The 18,455-nt window shown below is 47.6% G+C and overlaps 1 protein-coding gene across 3 annotated transcripts in view; it reads left to right on the forward strand.

The window, feature by feature from the left end:
- Window positions 1–778: 778 nt before the first annotated feature.
- ABCA4 (ATP binding cassette subfamily A member 4) overlaps window positions 779–18,455 on the forward strand; it is a 144,102-nt gene continuing 126,425 nt past the window's right edge. For all 3 annotated transcript variants that reach the window (XM_005894702.2, XM_014477908.2, XM_070367652.1), the window contains exons 1-4: window positions 779–844; window positions 10,190–10,283; window positions 11,660–11,801; window positions 14,333–14,472. In XM_005894702.2, the coding sequence (XP_005894764.2) occupies window positions 779–844; window positions 10,190–10,283; window positions 11,660–11,801; window positions 14,333–14,472 (442 nt within the window). The remainder of the gene's footprint in view (window positions 845–10,189; window positions 10,284–11,659; window positions 11,802–14,332; window positions 14,473–18,455) is intronic.

Below are 18,455 nucleotides of genomic sequence, written 5' to 3' on the forward strand. Positions count from 1 at the left end.
AATGACGAGTCCATCCACCGTGAGCTGGAATATAGTAGCTTATCCACCCACTATTTCTTCTCAAGCCTAGACTGTGTCAGACATGACTGGCCAATCACAGTCTGTTCTGCTGAGCATGGAGGTTTCCAGCAACTTTTCCACCACAGCTCCAGGTAGCCATGACTAGCTGATCAATTTCAGCACAGGAGAAAAAAACTCTTTACCATCCACTAAACTCAGAGATGCCTACAAATAGCTGACATAAAGTCACTACAGAGCAAGATAAAGGTTTTTTAAAAGGAGAGATGACTTCAGATCTGGCAAGTGATCTGACTGGGCTTTAAAGTAGTCGTCAGTCCTTGGGTGCTTGCTCAGGGCAAGCTATTTCAGAGGACACAGCCCACCCTATATTTATGGGGAGAGATTCTGTCCCAAACTGAAAGGTCAGATTCCCAAAGGCATATCCCCTTCAGGAACTCTAGGAACCCCTTTGATGGACAGGGAGCCTGAGGGTCTTGGTTTCCCATGAAATGCCCCCACCTCGATTCACTTAGTGCTCCGTCACTCATGTGTTCCCAAAAAGAAGCCAACAGAGTGTCAGCCTGCTTTCCTCCATGAAGGGCTTATGTGTAATTAAAAGGGATTATGCTCTGAAGAAAGTAGCCTTTAATCACCCCGTGAAGGACACAGCAGCCTAAGCTGGAGGTGCTCTGGGCACCATTTATGTCCATTGCTGCCTGTGAGCCCCTGTCACAGACAGAGGGCTGGGAGTGATCTCCGATCTTCCGTGATCACCAGCATGGGCTTTGCCAGACAGATCAAGCTTCTGCTGTGGAAGAACTGGACCCTGCGGAAAAGGCAAAAGGTAAGAGAGGAGACTCTGTGGTCTTGGACTGAGGAGGTGTGGAGCAAATAGACAATGGAGAGAATGGGTGGGGTGGGAGCAGGGAGGGTGAGAAGCCGATGGGTTAGTTGCTATTTGTCACCGAAGCAGCAAGTAATGTCTGGCTCCTCAATGTGCCGCTCTGACGAGGGTCCTTCCCAGGAAGATGTGCTTCTCTGTCCTGAGGTAGCTGCCCTCCATCCACAGCCCAGCGTGGCCGTACTGTGAAGTGTGCTTTTGCCTGTCCTGCACATGAACCCATTGCCTGCCCATCCCTCCCCGCCCCTGGTTTTTAAGCCTCCGTCTCTGTCGGCATTCCCTTGTGCATTCATACTGTGTGGCGGAAAGAGTCCAAAGTCCTAAAAATCAGGCTCAAAGGAAAACTACAGTTTCCAAGAGCTTCCCAAACCAATGATACTATATTTCATTGGTTCTAAACGGCACACTGTTTTTTCACATTTCTGAAATTGAACTACAGCTCACAATCAAGTGATGCGTTCTTTTCTTAGTGTGCAAAAACAACAACCCATTAAAAAAGGTAACAACGTATCTTGATGGTGTCAGATTCGATGAGCTATAATATCTTATCAGCACCACAGATGTTTACTGAGCCTTCCAGTGAGCACACATGTACTGGGCTGGACCAGGGACTTAAAAGGCACAGATTCTACCCTGGACTCATTTCTAGTCTGGCTGAGAGAAACTGAAGTATGTTTTGAGACCAAGAGCAAGAAAAAGGAACACAGGCCAAATATTCCCTGAGAAGAACAGCCAACAGCCACAAGAGATCAGAGGACCCCAAGGGTGTACATGTAAATCCATCTGGCCTCTGTCAATTTTTTCTGGGAAACGATACAGAGTGAATACGTAACTATAGATAATGCACATTGCTGCGGCCTCAGGGGCATGGAAATGCTGGGTGACTAAAGGAGCCAAGAGAAGAAGAAGCGGGGGAGGACTGAGTGGATAGGACTGAGAGAGAGCCAGGCGAGGTAGGAGGAGACGGGGAGGAAGATGGGCTATGGGGAGGAAGACAACAGATCTGTTCCAAGCCTCGATTCCGTGTGGGTTTTTGTGGTCAGGACAGGGTTTTCATGGGTATTGGAAAGGAGGTTGGAGAAGGAAGGGGGCCAACAGATGTAATATCTGAGGACCCCTGATGAGTATCTCAGTCACAGTCCAGTCAGAGGGACTCTAATGGAAGGAGGCATTAGCTGGTAACCAAGTTGGTACCTAGGAGAAGGCAATAGCAACCCACTCCAGTACTCTTGCCTGGAGAATCCCATGGATGGAGGAGCCTAGTAGGCTGCAGTCCATAGGGTCGAGAAGAGTCTGACACGACTGAGTGACTTCGCTTTCACTTTTCACTTTCACACGTTGGAGAAGGAAATGGCAACCCACTCCAGTGTTCTTGCCTGGAGAATCCCACGGACGGGGAGCGTGGTGGGCTGCCGTCTATGGGGTCGCACAGAGTCGGACACGACTGAAGTGACTTAGCAGCAGCAGCAAGCTGGTACCTGAGGATGTAAAAGAGCTCCAGGTGACATGGAGGCAGCAATTGCAGGATACAATTACCACCCCTACACCTGAGAGAACCAGGGAGAAAGTGGGATTGCTAAGTCTTAGAAACACAGAGGTGATGTCAGCAGAGCCGAAATGCAGATCTGTGAGGAAGGGACACAACGAGGCCACTGCTGAGGTCTCTGAGCCCAGTCTCAGGCTCAGACCCAAGAGGAGGAAGCCCTGGCTAGCAAGAGGGTTTGGAGCTGAGAGACGATAGGTTAATAACTGGCATGAAAGGGAGCAGCAAGGGCCACAGTCAACCAGTGGACAGATGATTCTTCCCATTTGTGTGTCTTGGACAGGATTTAGGGAGACTGTAGGGGAAGCCAAGTTAGGACCCCTTCCTACTGGGAGACACCACTATCCTCAGGCTGCTTTCCTTTGTCAAAGCTGGTGTGATTTTCAAACTAGCACTGAAGTTATATGTTACCCCAAGAACGCTATACTAAAAGTAATCAGAAACTTAATCTCTATTTCCAGGAGCTTCCTTCGTAGAATGCAAATAGGCAAAAACTGAAGCAGACTCGTTATTAAATTCATTCATTTATTCATTTGCTCCTTCAGTTAACAAATACTTAATAATCGACTCATTGGAAAAGACCCTGATGCTGGGAAAGATTGAGGGCAGGAGAAGGGGGCGACAGAGGATGAGATGGCTGGATGGCATCACCGACTCAGTGGGCCTGAATAGTGAAGGACTGGGAAGTCTGGCGTGCTGCAGTCCACAGGGTCGCAAAGAGTCAAACACGACTTAGTGACTAAACAACAACAGTAATAGCCAGGCACTTGGCCAGGTGCTGGGCACACAGTAACAAGACAATCACGGTCTCTGCCTACATGATGTTTAGCCTAGATTTTCACTCAGTTTTACTCTCAGTGTGCTCTTCATGGTCCTCTAAAAATGCACCCAGGGACAATAGCTGCTGGCCTGAAATGATTCCATTCCTGTGGCAAGTGTGTTGCTGTTACAGAGAAAAACCCTATTTTCAAAAACCCTATCTTCAAAACCCTTTTGGCTCAGAGGCCCTCATGGTTTCTGCTTGCTTTCCCTGGTGCTGGTGGGTGGTCTCTGTTCAGGGATTCTATCTTCTCCCCAGTGTGCTTCCTGGAGGCAGCATTGCCAGCGCCTCTGTGGTGAGACAGGGCCTTTCAGGCTGAGGACCTTGGCTGGGGGAATCTCCCAGGGTGCACATAGTCAGGCCTGACAATCATTTGGTGCCATTGGGATGATGGAGATTGAAGTCTTTGTCTGGTGTGCCTCCAGCTAGCTTCTCCACTGCTACATTCCAGGAATTTCCAGGATGTCTGGGTATGATGGAGATATCCCCACAGCCCCCAAGAGCTCTGATAGGGATCTGTGGCCCCTTCTGTAAACTTTTTGGAAGCTTCTGCCTCCACAAAATGATGACTATAAGAAAGAAAGGAAAAAGAAAAAACTCACCCAGCCCATAACCCAGCTCCTAGGTTTTTAATTTCTCAGACTTTCATGGTTTTGGATGTTTACTATTGTGGGCAGAGCAAGAGCAAAAACCAGATACCAGATTTCCCCCTTCCTCCTCTCTTTATCCCTTAAGGTCATAAAAGGAAAGTCTTCAGATCTTTGCTTCCCCCACCCCCATCCCTTTGTTTTTCCTTCCTCTGTTGACATTTATCAAGTATTACTGAATGTCTGGCATGGCACTAAATATCACTTCATTTAACCCTCATCTCAATTCTGTGAACCAGCCTCCACTATTATCCACCATGGGCATCAATGACGTTATTGAGTCTTTGGAGGTTAGTGACTGGTGGGGCTGGACCCAGGGCTCCAGGACAGGCAGACACGCCAGTGACCCCACACTGCCCCCAGGTAGCAAGCCCTGTGTAGTAAGCTGGTCAGGAAGACAACAAAGATAGGGTGACCATCTAGTTTATCATCCAATCCAGGGTAGCTTTAAAAGTGAAAGGAGGCACTAGTGATGAGTATACCAGAACAACGAGTGTAAAGTGATAACAGACCTGGGAAAGTGGGTTTTATGGTCACTATCTGTGACCTAGGGGCTTCCCTGGTGGCTGAGATGGTAAAGAATCTACTTGCAATGCAGGAGACCTAAGATCAATCCCTGGGTTGGGAAGGTCACCTGGAAAAGGGAATGGCAATCCACTCCAGTATTCTTGCCTGGAGAATTCCATGGACAGAGGAGCCTGCAGGCTACAGTCCATGGAGTCGCAAAGAGCTGGACGTGGCTGAGTGACTAACACTTCCACTTTCTGTGGCCTAGTTATCCGCGCATTAGATAGCCCCTGTCCTCATGGAACTCAGAGCCGGGGTGGGAGCGGGTATCTGCGCACAATGACTGAGCAGCAAAACATGTGCAGTAGTGGAGAGGAAGGCGGCATGGGGCAGGAGATGAAGATGAGCTCTGGGAGCTCAGAAGAGAGAATGGGGTCGGCAGGGATAAGAGCAAACTCCTCAAGGAGTTCATTCCCCAGAGTATGCATTTCTAGTGATAAGAGTTCTCCCTCTGTTCCCTAGCAAGTACACACTTGCTCATATTTTCGATGAGGCAGGCACTGTGTTGAGTGAGTTTATAAAGACATATTAGGTGTGTCTCTTGCCCCTTAGAGCCCACAGTCTAGGGCCCCTTGGTGTCATCTCTCTGGTCCCAGCTTCCATATCAGGGCAGGATATTTGGGGAAACCTGAGAATTCATGGAGCTTCCCAGGTGGCTTGGTGGTAAAGAACTCACTTGCCAATGCAGGAAACGCAGGTTTGATCCCCAGGTCCATAAGATCCCCTGAAGAAGGAAATGGCATCCCACTCCAGCATTCTCTCCTGGGAAATTCCATGGACAGAGGAGCCTGATGGGCTACAGTCCACGGGGTTGCAGAGAGTCAGACATGACTTAGCGACTTAGCAGGCGCACACGAGGATTTGTGAGAGTAGGCCCCAGACCTGGGCATCTGGTATATCCATGACCTTTGACCTAGGGGCCAGAATTAGGTGAGGAGAACCTGGCAGGTGAGGGAAGGCTGGGCAGCTAGTTCCAAACCTCCTCAGGTCTTGGGGCATATTCATTCAGGATGACAATCCTGTCTGGGCTCTCAGTGCAAAAGGGGAAATCATGCAGCTGTTTGGATCCTTGGCCACCCGCTTTCAAATTGAAAACAGAGTAGGAGGGAAGAAAACCTAGCTGACCAAGGTTTCAAACAACAAGCATGACTCTGCCCTTCCCTGTGACCCCCTCCTCCCCTAAGTAGATTGAGTGGTAAAGGGGGAGGAGGGGGCAAAAAAAAAAAAAAAAAAAAAAGAGAACAAGGAAATACCAGTTTTGAAAAAAATTTCCACCAGCCCCTTCTGAGCTTCGGCTGGGCTTAATTAGTTACAGACATGTTTAAAGACGAGGGGTGTGGGGAGGGAGAGCTACTCCGAAAACATGTGTTTAATTATACTGTGGAATTTCTCCCTAGGGTATGCCTGTGCACAGTTGAGCATCAGGGACAAAGATGCCGCTCTGGGATGGGGGCTACACATACAGTTCTGGGGGAGGGGACGAGGTTGTTGTGGGGACTTGTCAGGCTAGAAAGGCTAGAAAAGAATTGCTGGTGGTCTTTGTGCAGGAAGTGAAGTGTGAAATGCAGCCCTATCTAAACAAATACTCGCAGAGTTGAACAGTAACACTGACTTCTCCAAAACTGCTTTTCAAAGATTACCAACTACTACTTGGGCCAGTGGGTCTCAGTCCCAGCCACACACTGGAACTACCTGAGAAGTGTTAAAAAACAAACAAACAAAAAATACCAAACTGATGTCCCATGGCCAGACACCCTGGTGTAATTGATGTGGGGCATGGCCCGAGCTCCCTACAGATTCCTGCATTCAGCCATGTGAGAACCGCAGACCTAAGTTGATGAAGGTGATCATTTGAGAGGCAGGGACTTTAGGTGGAAAATAGAGGCCCTAATTCAGAAATGTGGTAAAGAGGAAAACCTGGGCAAAGCTGTACTAGTCCTTACCCTCAGCAAAGGGTGAAGGAGGAAAGTAAAGTTCTGAACTGGCCTCCCCGGATAGGTGGACTTGCAAAGACCAGATATTTCAAAACTACAAGTGTGAGTGAGTAAGTGGGTAAGAGAATGTGTGACTTACATGACAAAGAGGGATGAGATCCACTAGCCTGGGTTTGGGAATTTTATCCACAGGACAGGTAGACCAGGCTGGCTGACCCTCCCCTGGCCCAAGATCCTCCATGGAGTAGGGGACAGTGTGTGGTTAGTTTTCTCAGAAAGCCCCATGCTTCCAAACTGAAAACTGAGTAGTTTTGACTCCAGAAAGGAAGAAAAAGGAGGAAACGTGAATGTGAGTGGAGGGCAGACCTAGGACCTTGCAGATAATTTAAATTATAGCTCCTTGCTGTTCAGACTTTACAATGTGCTGTCACTTATAATGTCCCTGTGACCCTTGTGGGAAGTGAGGGTCAGTAATAAACGTCTCATGTCCATAGTATGTTTCTATGTGCCAGACTCTGCTTCAGGTGTTTTACAAACTGAACTCACTTCATTCTCACAACTGCTCTGAGAGGTAGGTCCTGATAGCACTCCCATTTTACAGATGAGACCCCAAGGCATGGAGAGATCGAATGGGTTACCCGAGGTTGTACAGCTAGTAGACAGAAAAGTCAGCTAAGAACCTCTGCTGTTGACACACTTTTAACCCTCAGTATAAGCTATAGGATAGAATAGGCTGATTTCACAGATGAGAAAACTGAGACTTGGAGATAAAACAAGCTCCAAAGTGATTCCTAACCTAGGTCTCCCCATTCCCAAATCAGCAGCAATGTTTCATATACCAGCCTATTCCCAGGTAGGCATTGCTACATGGAAGGTGGCTGACTTAGTAGACGATAGACAGCCAATGCTGCAAGCAGTTGTCTTAAGGAAGAATCAAAGATGTAGAATTTGGACTGGTTGTCTCATTTCCTTGGTGAGGACACCAGGAAAAAGTTTTGGTTTCATAGTTTGCACCTATCACTCACATTACTATCTTGCAGAACTTGCTCTCCAACCTTACCAAGTGATGGGGACTGGTTGGAGAGTGGGTGGGATGGGGAAATTTGGGATGGAAGCTGTGAAGCCAGCGTACTGTCCATGAGGGAAGCAGTTTGTTCAATTTGCAAACTGTTGTTTACCTGAGCCACTGAGTCACCTCCAACTTTCCAGAGGAGCCTCCTAGACCAGTCTTGACAAAGATTCATTCATTCCGCCAATATTTACTGGACATTTTTTATAAACTTGGCCCTGTATTGGGTGTAGTGACAAGGACAGACATGGTCCCTGCCCTCAGGAAGCTTATAGCCAGGGAGCGGTCCACCTGCATGAAGGAGTAATGACGATGAGTGCCATGGGAAGAGCTCTAGTGACCAGCAAGAATGGGTGCATCCTTAACAGTGAAACAGGGTAACTGTGGACAGTTTTTACCCCTCCACCCTTGATTTGCATGGCCTGGGGGAACTGCCAACATTTTTATGACTATCAAGCGTGCTCGGAGCCAGTCCTTTTAATACTGGATGGGACTTGTCTGATATTGGTGTTTTGCCATTTGTGGGGAGAATGTATAGGAGAAGTCTTAAAAACGAGTGGTTTAAGGAAAAATCTACTATTCTTTCTTCTTCCCATAATGTTTGTGTGAGTTTGTCTTCTAATACATCATCCCTAGACATATTTTGGATAAAAGGTTTTGCAAATGTTACAACAGCATAATCACCACCTATCCTAAACATTTTTTTTCTTTTCTTCAATGTATTGTCTTTTTTCTCTCATTGACTTATGTTATGATTTGTAATAATCTGTTTGCCAGCAGACCTAACCAACAGAGAAGGAACAAAGATTTATTGAGCATATGCTATGTTGTCTACTGCAGATGGTGATTGCAGCCATGAAATTAAAAGACGCTCACTCCTTGGAAGGAAAGTTATGACCAACCTAGATAGCATATTCAAAAGCAGAGACATTACTTTGCCAACAAAGGTCCGTCTAGTCAAGGCTATGGTTTTTCCAGTGGTCATGTATGGATGTGAGAGTTGGACTGTGAAGAAAGCTGAGCACTGAAGAATTGATGCTTTTGAACTGTGGTGTTGGAGAAGACTCTTGAGAGTCCCTTGGACTGCAAGGAGATCCAACCAGTCCATTCTGAAGGAGATCAGCCCTGGGATTTCTTTGGAAGGAATGATGCTAAAGCTGAAACTCCAGTACTTTGGCCACCTCATGCGAAGAGTTGACTCATTGGAAAAAACTCTGATGCTGGGAGGGATTGGGGGCAGGAGGAGAAGGGGACAACAGAGGATGAGATGGCTGGATGGCATCACCGACTCCATGGACATGAGTTTGAGTAAACTCCAGGAGTTGGTGATGGACAGGAAGGCCTGGAGTGCTGCGATTCATGGGGTCTCGAAGAGTCGGACACGACTGAACGGCTGAACTGAACTGAACTGAACTGATGTTGTCTGCCATTCTCCTGAGAATTTAAGTACATTAGTCCTAACCCATAGAAAAGGAACAAAGGTTTATTGAGCACCTGATATGGTGTCCACCATTCTGCTGAGAATTTAAGTACATTTCTTTGGAAGGAACAATAAAGGGTTAAATTTAAAGCCACATGAATAACCCCTAGCTGATCTATATAGGCTTACATTTCTATTTTCAGCCATCTGCTTAAATTCTGCTTTAGTTTTAATGCGTTTCTGAATGGGGGTTGGGTGGAAGAACTATTACATTCCCCAATACATATCTCTCAATACCAATAATCCCACACCTCCAACCACACCCTGACATGCTATGCCTTGGAGTGTGGGCTGCAGCAACCAACGGGTTCTTCTTTGGAGTCAAGAGTCCTTAAACTCTAAATTGAACCTAAATTAAATACCGACGTTCAGTCATATGTTGATACTGATAACTCCTTCCAGTATTGTAAAATCTCATGGCAGTGTGCCCTTCTTTGTTTATTTAAGCAACAAGAAATTGTTGAAGAAAAATGTTGGTAAATTTAGATTTCTGGGTTTGACTTTACTGTGAATCACAGTATTTCATGGAAGGATTTGCACCTTCATTCATTCATTCAGTGACCACACATGCGAAGTCCAGTGGCACCATAAGAAAACAGGGCAGTGAGGAGGGGCAGAGCTCTGGGCCTGGAGACAGGAGGCTGGATTTTGGCTCCAATGCCGTCACTGCCCATGAGATACTGCACCAGTCACCTGCCCTTCCTGGGCCCCTGTTTCCTCATCTGCAGAAGGAGAGGTTATCAGGAGACCTTTACTACCTGCGGCATCAGCATTACCTGGGAGCTTGTTAGACATGTGAGATCTGATAGGGCCTTAGAGAATCAGAATTTGCATTCACGTGCACAGCAACATCCAAAAAGCACTGAAGCACTTATCCTGATGATTTTTGATGAACGTACTGTGCTAACAAAGTTTTCAATTGGGTTGGCCAAAATAATCAATTGGATTTGTCCATATCATCTTACAGGAAAACCCGAATGAACCTTTTAGCCAACCCAATAAAATAGAGGCAGACTGGAACCCAGATGACACCAAGTCTTGGGGGTCCAATATATCAGAGTAGAGGCAGTATGGAAGGTAAGGTCTAAAAAGGAAGCCCTTTAAATATGCCACAACCAGAGTCCTGTTGCAGAGACAGACATGGAAATGAAGTGTGTCTGCTCGGGGTATGTTTCCTGTAGTCACTTAGTATCACTGGTCTTTCTCACTTTGTGTTTTGTTTTTCCAGATTCGCTTTGTGGTGGAACTCGTGTGGCCTTTATCTTTATTTCTGGTCTTGATCTGGTTAAGGAATGTCAACCCCCTCTACAGCAAACATGAATGTAAGCATAACAGAGCTGGGGTAGGGGGAGCCTTGGCATGCCTGGAGGTCCCTATCACTTTGTTTAAGAAAGGGTCTGGGGACTGGGGGGGTGCCAGGATCTGATCTGCTTATCATCATTTCAGGCCTAGAATGCAGAAAACACATTATGCAAACTAACTTTTAAATCCTGCACATTCTACACAAATACATGTGGTTACTAAAGAATTGTGTAATTATTTTTTGTTTGGTTGGTTTTTTCTACACCTAAACTCTTTGTACTTTTAAAGGGAGCAGATTATAGATGAGTTCTTTGAAATATTGGGTTGGCCAAAAAGTTCATTCAGTTAAGATGTAGATAAACCCAAACAAATTTTTTGGCCAGCCCTATATTTTGAAGATAGTTTAGAAATATATTAGGCATGGTGCTAAAGAAAAAATAAGGGATATCACCAGTCCAGGTTTGATGCATGAGACAGGGTGCTCAGGGCTGGTGCACTGGGATGACCCAGAGGGATGGGATGGGGAGGAAGGTGGGTGGCGGGTTCAGGATGGGGAACACATGTACACCCATGGCTGATCCATGTCAATGTATGGCAAAAACCACTACAATATTGTTAAGTAATTAGCCTCCAATTTAAATAAATAAGAAGGGACAGAAAATAGTGTATTAATAATGTAGTATTTCTTGGACCCCAGAGGTGTCCTGGGACCGAGGGTGAGGGTATATGTGCCTCTCTTATACTATGCTCCTCAGAGAAAGCTTTTGCCTGGTTTCTTGCTGGGATGACTTCTTCTGGGCTCTTGGCAGCCGGTGTGGGATCCTCAGGAGTCATACCAGCCGTTCAGTCCCCTGTTCTGGTTTTCCATCCTCTTGTTAGTGAGTTTCAGGCCCCATATTCTGAATATGGACAGCCTTCTGCCCATTAAACCCTTGCTTGTGTACCTGACCCCTCAAGGAGCCTATAACCTGTGCTCCCTCTTTAATGCTTGGGGGTAGATGCTCAATACACAGTTGTGGAAGGAATAGACAAACCTCTTCTCCTCCTTAAACATCAGCAACGCATGGAGGCTTCTCGCTGTAACATCGCTCCACCCCTTCCATCTCCCCACAACACAGTGTGCTCCTCCTCTGTTCGCCCTTCACAGGTCCATCCATGCCTCTGTTAGGTATGTTTCCATCCCACCACTACCCTGGAAGCTTGAGAGAAGAGACCCTGTCTCCAGCACCCAGCACAGGGCCAGGCGTACATTAGATGCTTCTGCTTCTTAAACGTTGGTACATGAAGGAAAGCACCAGAAGGACCAGGGTCCATCCTGCAGAGGCTCTAGCTCCTAGGACCTGCATCCTTCTTAGTGTCAAGGTCTAACTCCTTGTCTTCCTTTCCTTTCTTAAAGGCCATTTTCCCAACAAGGCGATGCCCTCAGCAGGAATGTTGCCATGGCTCCAGGGAATTTTCTGCAATGTGAACAATCCTTGTTTTCAAAGTCCCACTGCAGGAGAATCTCCTGGAATTGTGTCAAACTATAACAACTCCATGTAAGTGCTGGGATTCCCACCGTACACCCTTTATTCTCCTCTTGCCTCGGAGTTCGTGTATGTGCACACAGAGCATGTGCTGCTGAATAAGTGGTCTCGTGGCTTGTGGAAACCTTAAATTCAAAGGAGCAGGGCATGTTTCCACTCTGGAACATTCTGTATCAGCTGTCAGGGCACTTGAGGAAAAGGCTACAAACTTCGGCCAGATGACAGAATTTCTTGGTCCTTATATCCCAAAGATATGACTAGGAGTCTGATGCCAGCACCCTGCTGAAATGTGTCTACTGCCTCCAGCTCATCCATCTGCTCAAGCGGAGTCACTGCATGAGAAACACTCCATTCCCCTTCTGATTCCTTATGTCACTCTCCACCCTGGATCAACTCTGAATGATCTCTGTTCTTTTAAAAGTCTTCTTGGACATCTAAAAGCTAAGAAAATTGTCAGGGGACCTTTTGAGGGTGAATGAAACCAAGTTTACAAGGTGAAATTTGCTTCTTGGAAGAAAAAGAGACAATTTCCAAATCCTCTGTCATAAATGTCGTTAGTTCTCTTGGTTGGCCAGATCTTAGAATGTTGCTTGAGAGCAGTAGTTCTTAACTTGTAGGGCTGAAGACCATTCCCAGAAGCTGATGAAAACTGATGGTCCCCTTCCCAAGGAAAATGAGGACGCACATACCCACAGAACATACACCGTGCATATGATTTCAGGGCATTTGTGGACTCCAGGTTAATAACCTCTGGTCTGGGATTGAATTTCAAGTCAAATTCCATAAGATAGTCTATATTTGGAATTCCCTTGAAGTAGATAGGGGGACTTGATGTAGCATGTTCTATAGACAGAGGCTCCAGTGTTCTTGCCTGGAGAATCCCAGGGACGGGGGAGCCTGGTGGGCTGCCGTCTATGGGGTTGCACAGAGTCGGACACGACTGAAGCACTTAGCAGCAGCAGCAGCAGGAATGAGGACACGGTTGTCCTTCAGCCACTGGGCTGACCTCCAGCTGCAGTTTGTGATGCTTATGCCCAAGGGTCACCAACAAGGGCTTGTTGGAGTGCAGGCTTCACCTACTTGTATAAACATCAAGTCAGATGGAAACTGAGATATTGGGTTGCTCCAGTTCTTTCCTTAGAGGAGATTTGGATATAATTCCACCAGGGCAAAACTGCATTTTGACAAAAAGAAAAAGAACATTTGGTAATTCCACTTAATACTCAGAGGTAACCTTCCCCACTGGGAACAAACTGTGACTGCTTTTGCCGTACAAAGGCAAGAGTAGTTGTGACAGAGACTGCCTGGTCCACAAGCCTATAACATGTTTGCTAACCCCTGGTTTATTGGAAGACAGAAGAGGGAACACAGAACACCCATCTTCCTGGAAGACAGCATTTTAGCTGGGCTCCCCTGGCCGCAAACATCTTAATTTACAATCTGTACTTTCAGCTTGAGCCTTCTCGAGGTGCCTAAGAAGAAACACTTGCCTATCCAGAGAGACCCCATGAGTCACGTCATGGGATCAGGGGCGCTTTGGAGGTGCTTCAGCGGCAGCTCCGTGGAGCTTTGGTGGGACTGGTTCTGAGGGTCCACAGGTTGAGAAGTGGAACTGGGGAGGGGAAGCAGCTTTGGACTCTAGCTGTGTTCAGCATCTGAGCCAGGAAATCTGAGTTTCATGTTTCATGCACATAGTATGCGTGAGATGTTGGCTTACTCAAAATTCATTTGCTTGCAAGGCACAGAAACACATTTAAACAAGTTTAAACCTCAGAAGGAAAGACATGATTTGGACACTAGACCTTCTTAAAAAGCCAAGAGCAGCAAGCAGTTCTCTGGGAGGGGGACAAGAACAGAAGAACCACCAGGAGCTGCTCCCTCCTGTCTGGGCCTACAAGGTCCAGCCTCTCCACCACCGTCTGGGGTTCTACTCCATCTGCCTCTCTCCACTGAGCACTCTGCCCTGCTTCTCAATGCCTCGGCTGGTGCTAGTTGCCCAGTTCACGATGCCTGGGCTTGGGCAATCAGAAGAGCATCTGTGAGTACCATTCAAATTCCTGGGAACAAATTTGTTTCCCCAGCTTTATTTCCCTTGTCCAATCAGCCTTGGCAGAGGTGTCTGTGTTCATGCATGCAAGGAGGGCTTTGTAGATTAAGTATGGCTGTTAGAACCTGAGCATATGAATGGCTGGAAGGGCAGGTCTCAGAGAAGTGGATACTGGCTGAAAAGAGCCCCTACTAATATCTCCTATTATCATCCTAAGACTTCTTGGAGGAGGAAACACATAGTGAAAAGAGTTGAGAAGTGACCCAGCCCTGACAAAGTTGGAAGACTTTTGACAACAAATTGCTCAGAGCCCCCGTTATCTTATATGTATAAGGAAGTAAAAATATCTCCTTTTGTCTTGGCAATATTGAGAGGATATATAATGTAGGTATATGCAGCAGGGTCAAGCAGGTGGTATCTTAAAAAATTACACAATGTATTATAATAATGATGAAAATGACAGCTATGTCTTTAATGATGAGGCTCATTCTTACAGCTTGGCAAGGGTGTATAGAGATTTTCAAGAACTCCTCATGGATGCACCAGAGAGCCAGCACCTTGGTCAGGTTTGGAGAGAACTCCGCACCTTGTCCCAGCTCATGAACACCCTCCAGATGCACCCCGAGAGGATTGCAGGTGAGGTGGGCTTCAGTGTTCTTAAGTATCACTTGCTTCTCGTTTGCCTCCTCCACCAGACAAACTGAAAATACAGAAAGGAATTAGATTTGGTTGGAAAAGATACCAGAGGGTGTAGGAAGGGATCTAGAGACAGGAGGAGGCTTACCTTGGTAAGAACTCCTCTTTTTACCAGGCCTGAAGGTAGAAAGTTAGGAAGGAGGGCAAGAAAGATCTCATCCCAGGTAAGTCGCGAGATAGGAGAATGTGGAAAGATATGTGCTCTGGAAAGTCTGAGGCCAGGTGAAGGGGAAAGAGTTCATGGAGCCTGGAAAAGATGTGGACCATATTCACAGAGTCCTAGAGAGTGAGCTACCCAGGACTGTGCAGAAGCAATGCCAAGTAGCAGTAAAGAGCCAGGAAGATCAGTGCACATGTTGGTTGTTGTTATTTCTGTTGTTTAGTCGCTAAGTCATGTCTGACTCTTTGTGACCCCATAGACTGTAGCCTACCAGGCTCCTCTGTCCATGGGATTTCCCAGGCAAGAACACTGGAGTAGGTTGCCATTTCCTCCTCCAGGGGATATTCCCTACCCAGGGATCAAACCCACATTTCCTGCATTCGCAGGTGGATTCTTTACCACGGAGCCACCGGAAGCCCAGAGCATGTGTTTATCACGACATAAATATGTATAGTCCTTCTTTTTATTCTGGTAATATTCAGCGTCCCAGGCCCTGAGGCAGAGCAGGTGCAAAGTTGGGGGAAGTAGGATTGGGGGCTGGTAGGGAGGTGCCAGGGAAGGTCCAGGAGGTCAGGGGGTTGAGGGGAGTGATTGGACTACACAGATAGGGTCCAGGCTGCATATGGATGAAGGAGAAGCCAGAAGGACTGGAATTGCCCAAGGGAAATGGAGAGGCAAAAGAATGGAGGCCTCAGAGGGTTCCATGACGCTGGTTACAGACTGAGAAAACAACAGGATAGAAAGATTGACAGCTGTGCTCAGAATGTGAAATATGTGGATTCAGGATTTCAAAGGCATGCAGGACAGATGAGAACAAGCCCCCAGGCATGGCCATGGAGGTTGAAGTGGAGCAGAGGTGAAGGTTAGGCGACGGGAAGGCAAAGGAAAGCAGGCTGGATGGACACAGAGGTTGCGGGGGTGGGAGAGCCCCCTGGAATCCAGAAGCTTGAGGACAGAGCAGGAAGGAGCTCCCTCTCCCATGCCCCCCTCTCCAGGGCAAGAACTAGAAACAAGCAAAACCCAAAACCAGAAAATCTCGGACATCTCTTTTCAGAGCACAAGTGGATGCCGTGCGGTTTTCGCGTCCGCCATAGGCTCCTCTGTAGGTGGTTGGAGTTACTGGCTATGGAAACAGCCTGGGCACCAGGTGGACCACACCCCCTTTTCAGGGGTAAATGAACAGCTGGAAGGCAGCAGGCTGGCCAGGACCCCAGGGGTCAGTGTGGTTGTGGGGGTGGAGAAAAGGCTGCCCGGGTGGGGAAGTTTGTTCAGGGATGGGCTCAGAGGCTGTAAAGGAAGTGGTTTGTGGCTGCTGGGAAATGTCAGCTCTTTGAATGGAGATGAACTGACCATGAGGACGACCTTGCAGGATGACAAGGGTGAGGAAGGTGATGTCCAAGGAGACAGAAGGGGCTGGATCGGACAGCTTCTGGCTAGGGAGAATGGTACGAAACAGTCGCCCAGGGCTCCTCACCCATGCAAGCCAGGCCGTGTGCTGGTGCCTGGTGACAGAGTCATTAGACCAGTGCCCTCCCCCGAGGGATCCCTGGGCAGAAGTGGAAGGCCCAGGTCCGCACCCTGTGGGGGCTGCTGGAGGGAAGCAGAGGGCCAAAGAGCATAGGTGAGTAGGTCCAAAGAGAACCCAATCCTCCTGCCACTGGGCCACCTTCTCCCTTCTCTCCCTATTGGAAAAATAAAGCACAGGAGTCTGATCAGATGACGGTTAAGATTCCTTCATTACATTCTACTGCTTCTGAAATCAGTAATGCATACACGTTATGTCGTAAAACTAGATTACAAACACGACCTTCTTTGCTGCTCAGGAGTTTACTAAGAGTAAGGGTTGAAAGAACCACAGGGCCTTGCAGGGTCTGGGCACAGTTGGCATTTTAATATGAGGGAAATAAGGGGGAGAAGCACCGACAAGGCAGCAGTTTTTCCCAAGGTTGAACAGCAGATGAGAACATGGGCTTGCCCAACGCCTGGAATGACTATCCACCCTGTTCATCAGTGCACGTTTCACTGCATTTTCTCATTGTCAGATGGTCTGGCTGGAAGGAAGCAAAAAGGAAGTCATTTCAAACCACAGTGTCTCTGTGGTCTTTCAAGCCTTTATATGAGGACCGAAATCACTGCTTACAAGCCAACACAATGCTAGTTTCGAATTGCCATACAGGTGCTTCTTGTGTCAGCCTTCGGGCTGTGGGGGAACATTCCCCTCATGAGACTGGCTTCGGGGGGGTCTGGGAAAACAGCGTTAGAGGAGGCCAGCTGAGACTGTCCAAAGGAATTTGGGGGCTGAGAACATGGACTCTGCAGAACCCCTGTCCTTGGTGGCCATGAGAGGGGAAAACAGACCATCCCCAACAAAAAGGACAGGGTGTCTGAAGGAACTTCTGGCCGAGCACTAAAGTCCACAGTCAGTAGTGAAGATAGTTTCAGAGTCTGTCCCTGGGCTCCCAGGACCTTGCTGGCTGTGAGCACTGAATCCTCAGCCCCAGGCTGCAGTGGAGGGTTAAGCCTCTGAAAGCGAGATGGGCGGCTGTCACTGGTGTGTACTTTTGCCTGTCAGTTCCCCAGTCACCTGGGAAAGTATGCCAACAGTGACCTAGGGCATTTTCCTTTCCTAGCAAACCTGTAGTACTGCATTCTCCACAGAGGAGGATTAATGGTAAAAAAAAACACTAGCCGTGAAGCCCCCTCCCCTCTTACCCCCGAGCAAGCTCTGCAGTCTCTCAGTCATCTTTAAACATTGCCCTCTGAGCCTCACGCACGCATTTTCCTGGTCTCCCCACCCCCATCCCAGCCTTCTGAGCTCCATGGGCCTCAGCAGCCCCTTCCCCCAGCCTCTAATCTTCCCAGGGAAGAGAACAAGAAGAACAACATTTTAAACTACATTTATTTTCTTTTCCTCAGGGCCCCCCAGTTCACATTTCTCCCTCGGGAATCCTGCTGTCTGGTATCGGCCACTGCTTACATTCTGGCCCCACATCTCCCTACAGGGTGGCCCCCACCCTTTCTCAGGTGTGCTGAACCAGCACGCTCTTTCATGCACCTTCTCCCTGGGGCCACGGCAGCCCAGGCACCTGTGTGAGAATCTGGGCCAGGGCAAAGTTGCTCCCAGTTCCCCTTGTTTTGTCCCTTTTCCCAAGCGAGATGTTTGTAGATGTTTGTATGTAAGGTCAGGTGAGGGAGTTAAAGAATAACGAAGAGTTCAATAGTCAGATAGGGTCCTGACTCTCAGGTCAAGACAACAGTTATTTACTGGGTGTCTCCTATTACTCCATAGACATTCACCAAAGCCCTGATTCCATGTCAGGCTCTAGTACTGGGTGTCACATAGAGATGACTTGGAGGGCTTACATCTCTGTGCCCAGCTAGGTATGATGGGGAGTGTGATAAAAGCAGTATCTGTAGCTCTCTACTCTCAAGAGACTCTGTGAATGTGTGTGTGTGTGTGTGTGTGTGTGTGTGTGTGTGTGTTGGGAGTTGTGTTGCTGGAGGTCAGAGGATATAGTATGATGCTGTATACAAAGAGATGATTTGGAGATGAACTACCAAGTTGGAGCCCCAGGTGAAGAAAAAAAAGGAATCTGGGTTTGGAAGATAAGTCATTGAAAAGGAAAGAAAGCAAGAAGAAAATAGAGCAGCCCCTCTCAGAACCACTGCTCTCTCCTGGGGTAGTGTCCCCAGTCCATGGTTTCAGCTACCTGAGGTCATCCAGTCTGAAAATGTAAGTGGAAAATTCCAGAAGTAAATAACT

The sequence above is a fragment of the Bos mutus genome, chromosome 3, assembly GCF_027580195.1.
Source record: "Bos mutus isolate GX-2022 chromosome 3, NWIPB_WYAK_1.1, whole genome shotgun sequence".
NCBI classification, from domain to species: domain Eukaryota; kingdom Metazoa; phylum Chordata; class Mammalia; order Artiodactyla; family Bovidae; genus Bos; species Bos mutus.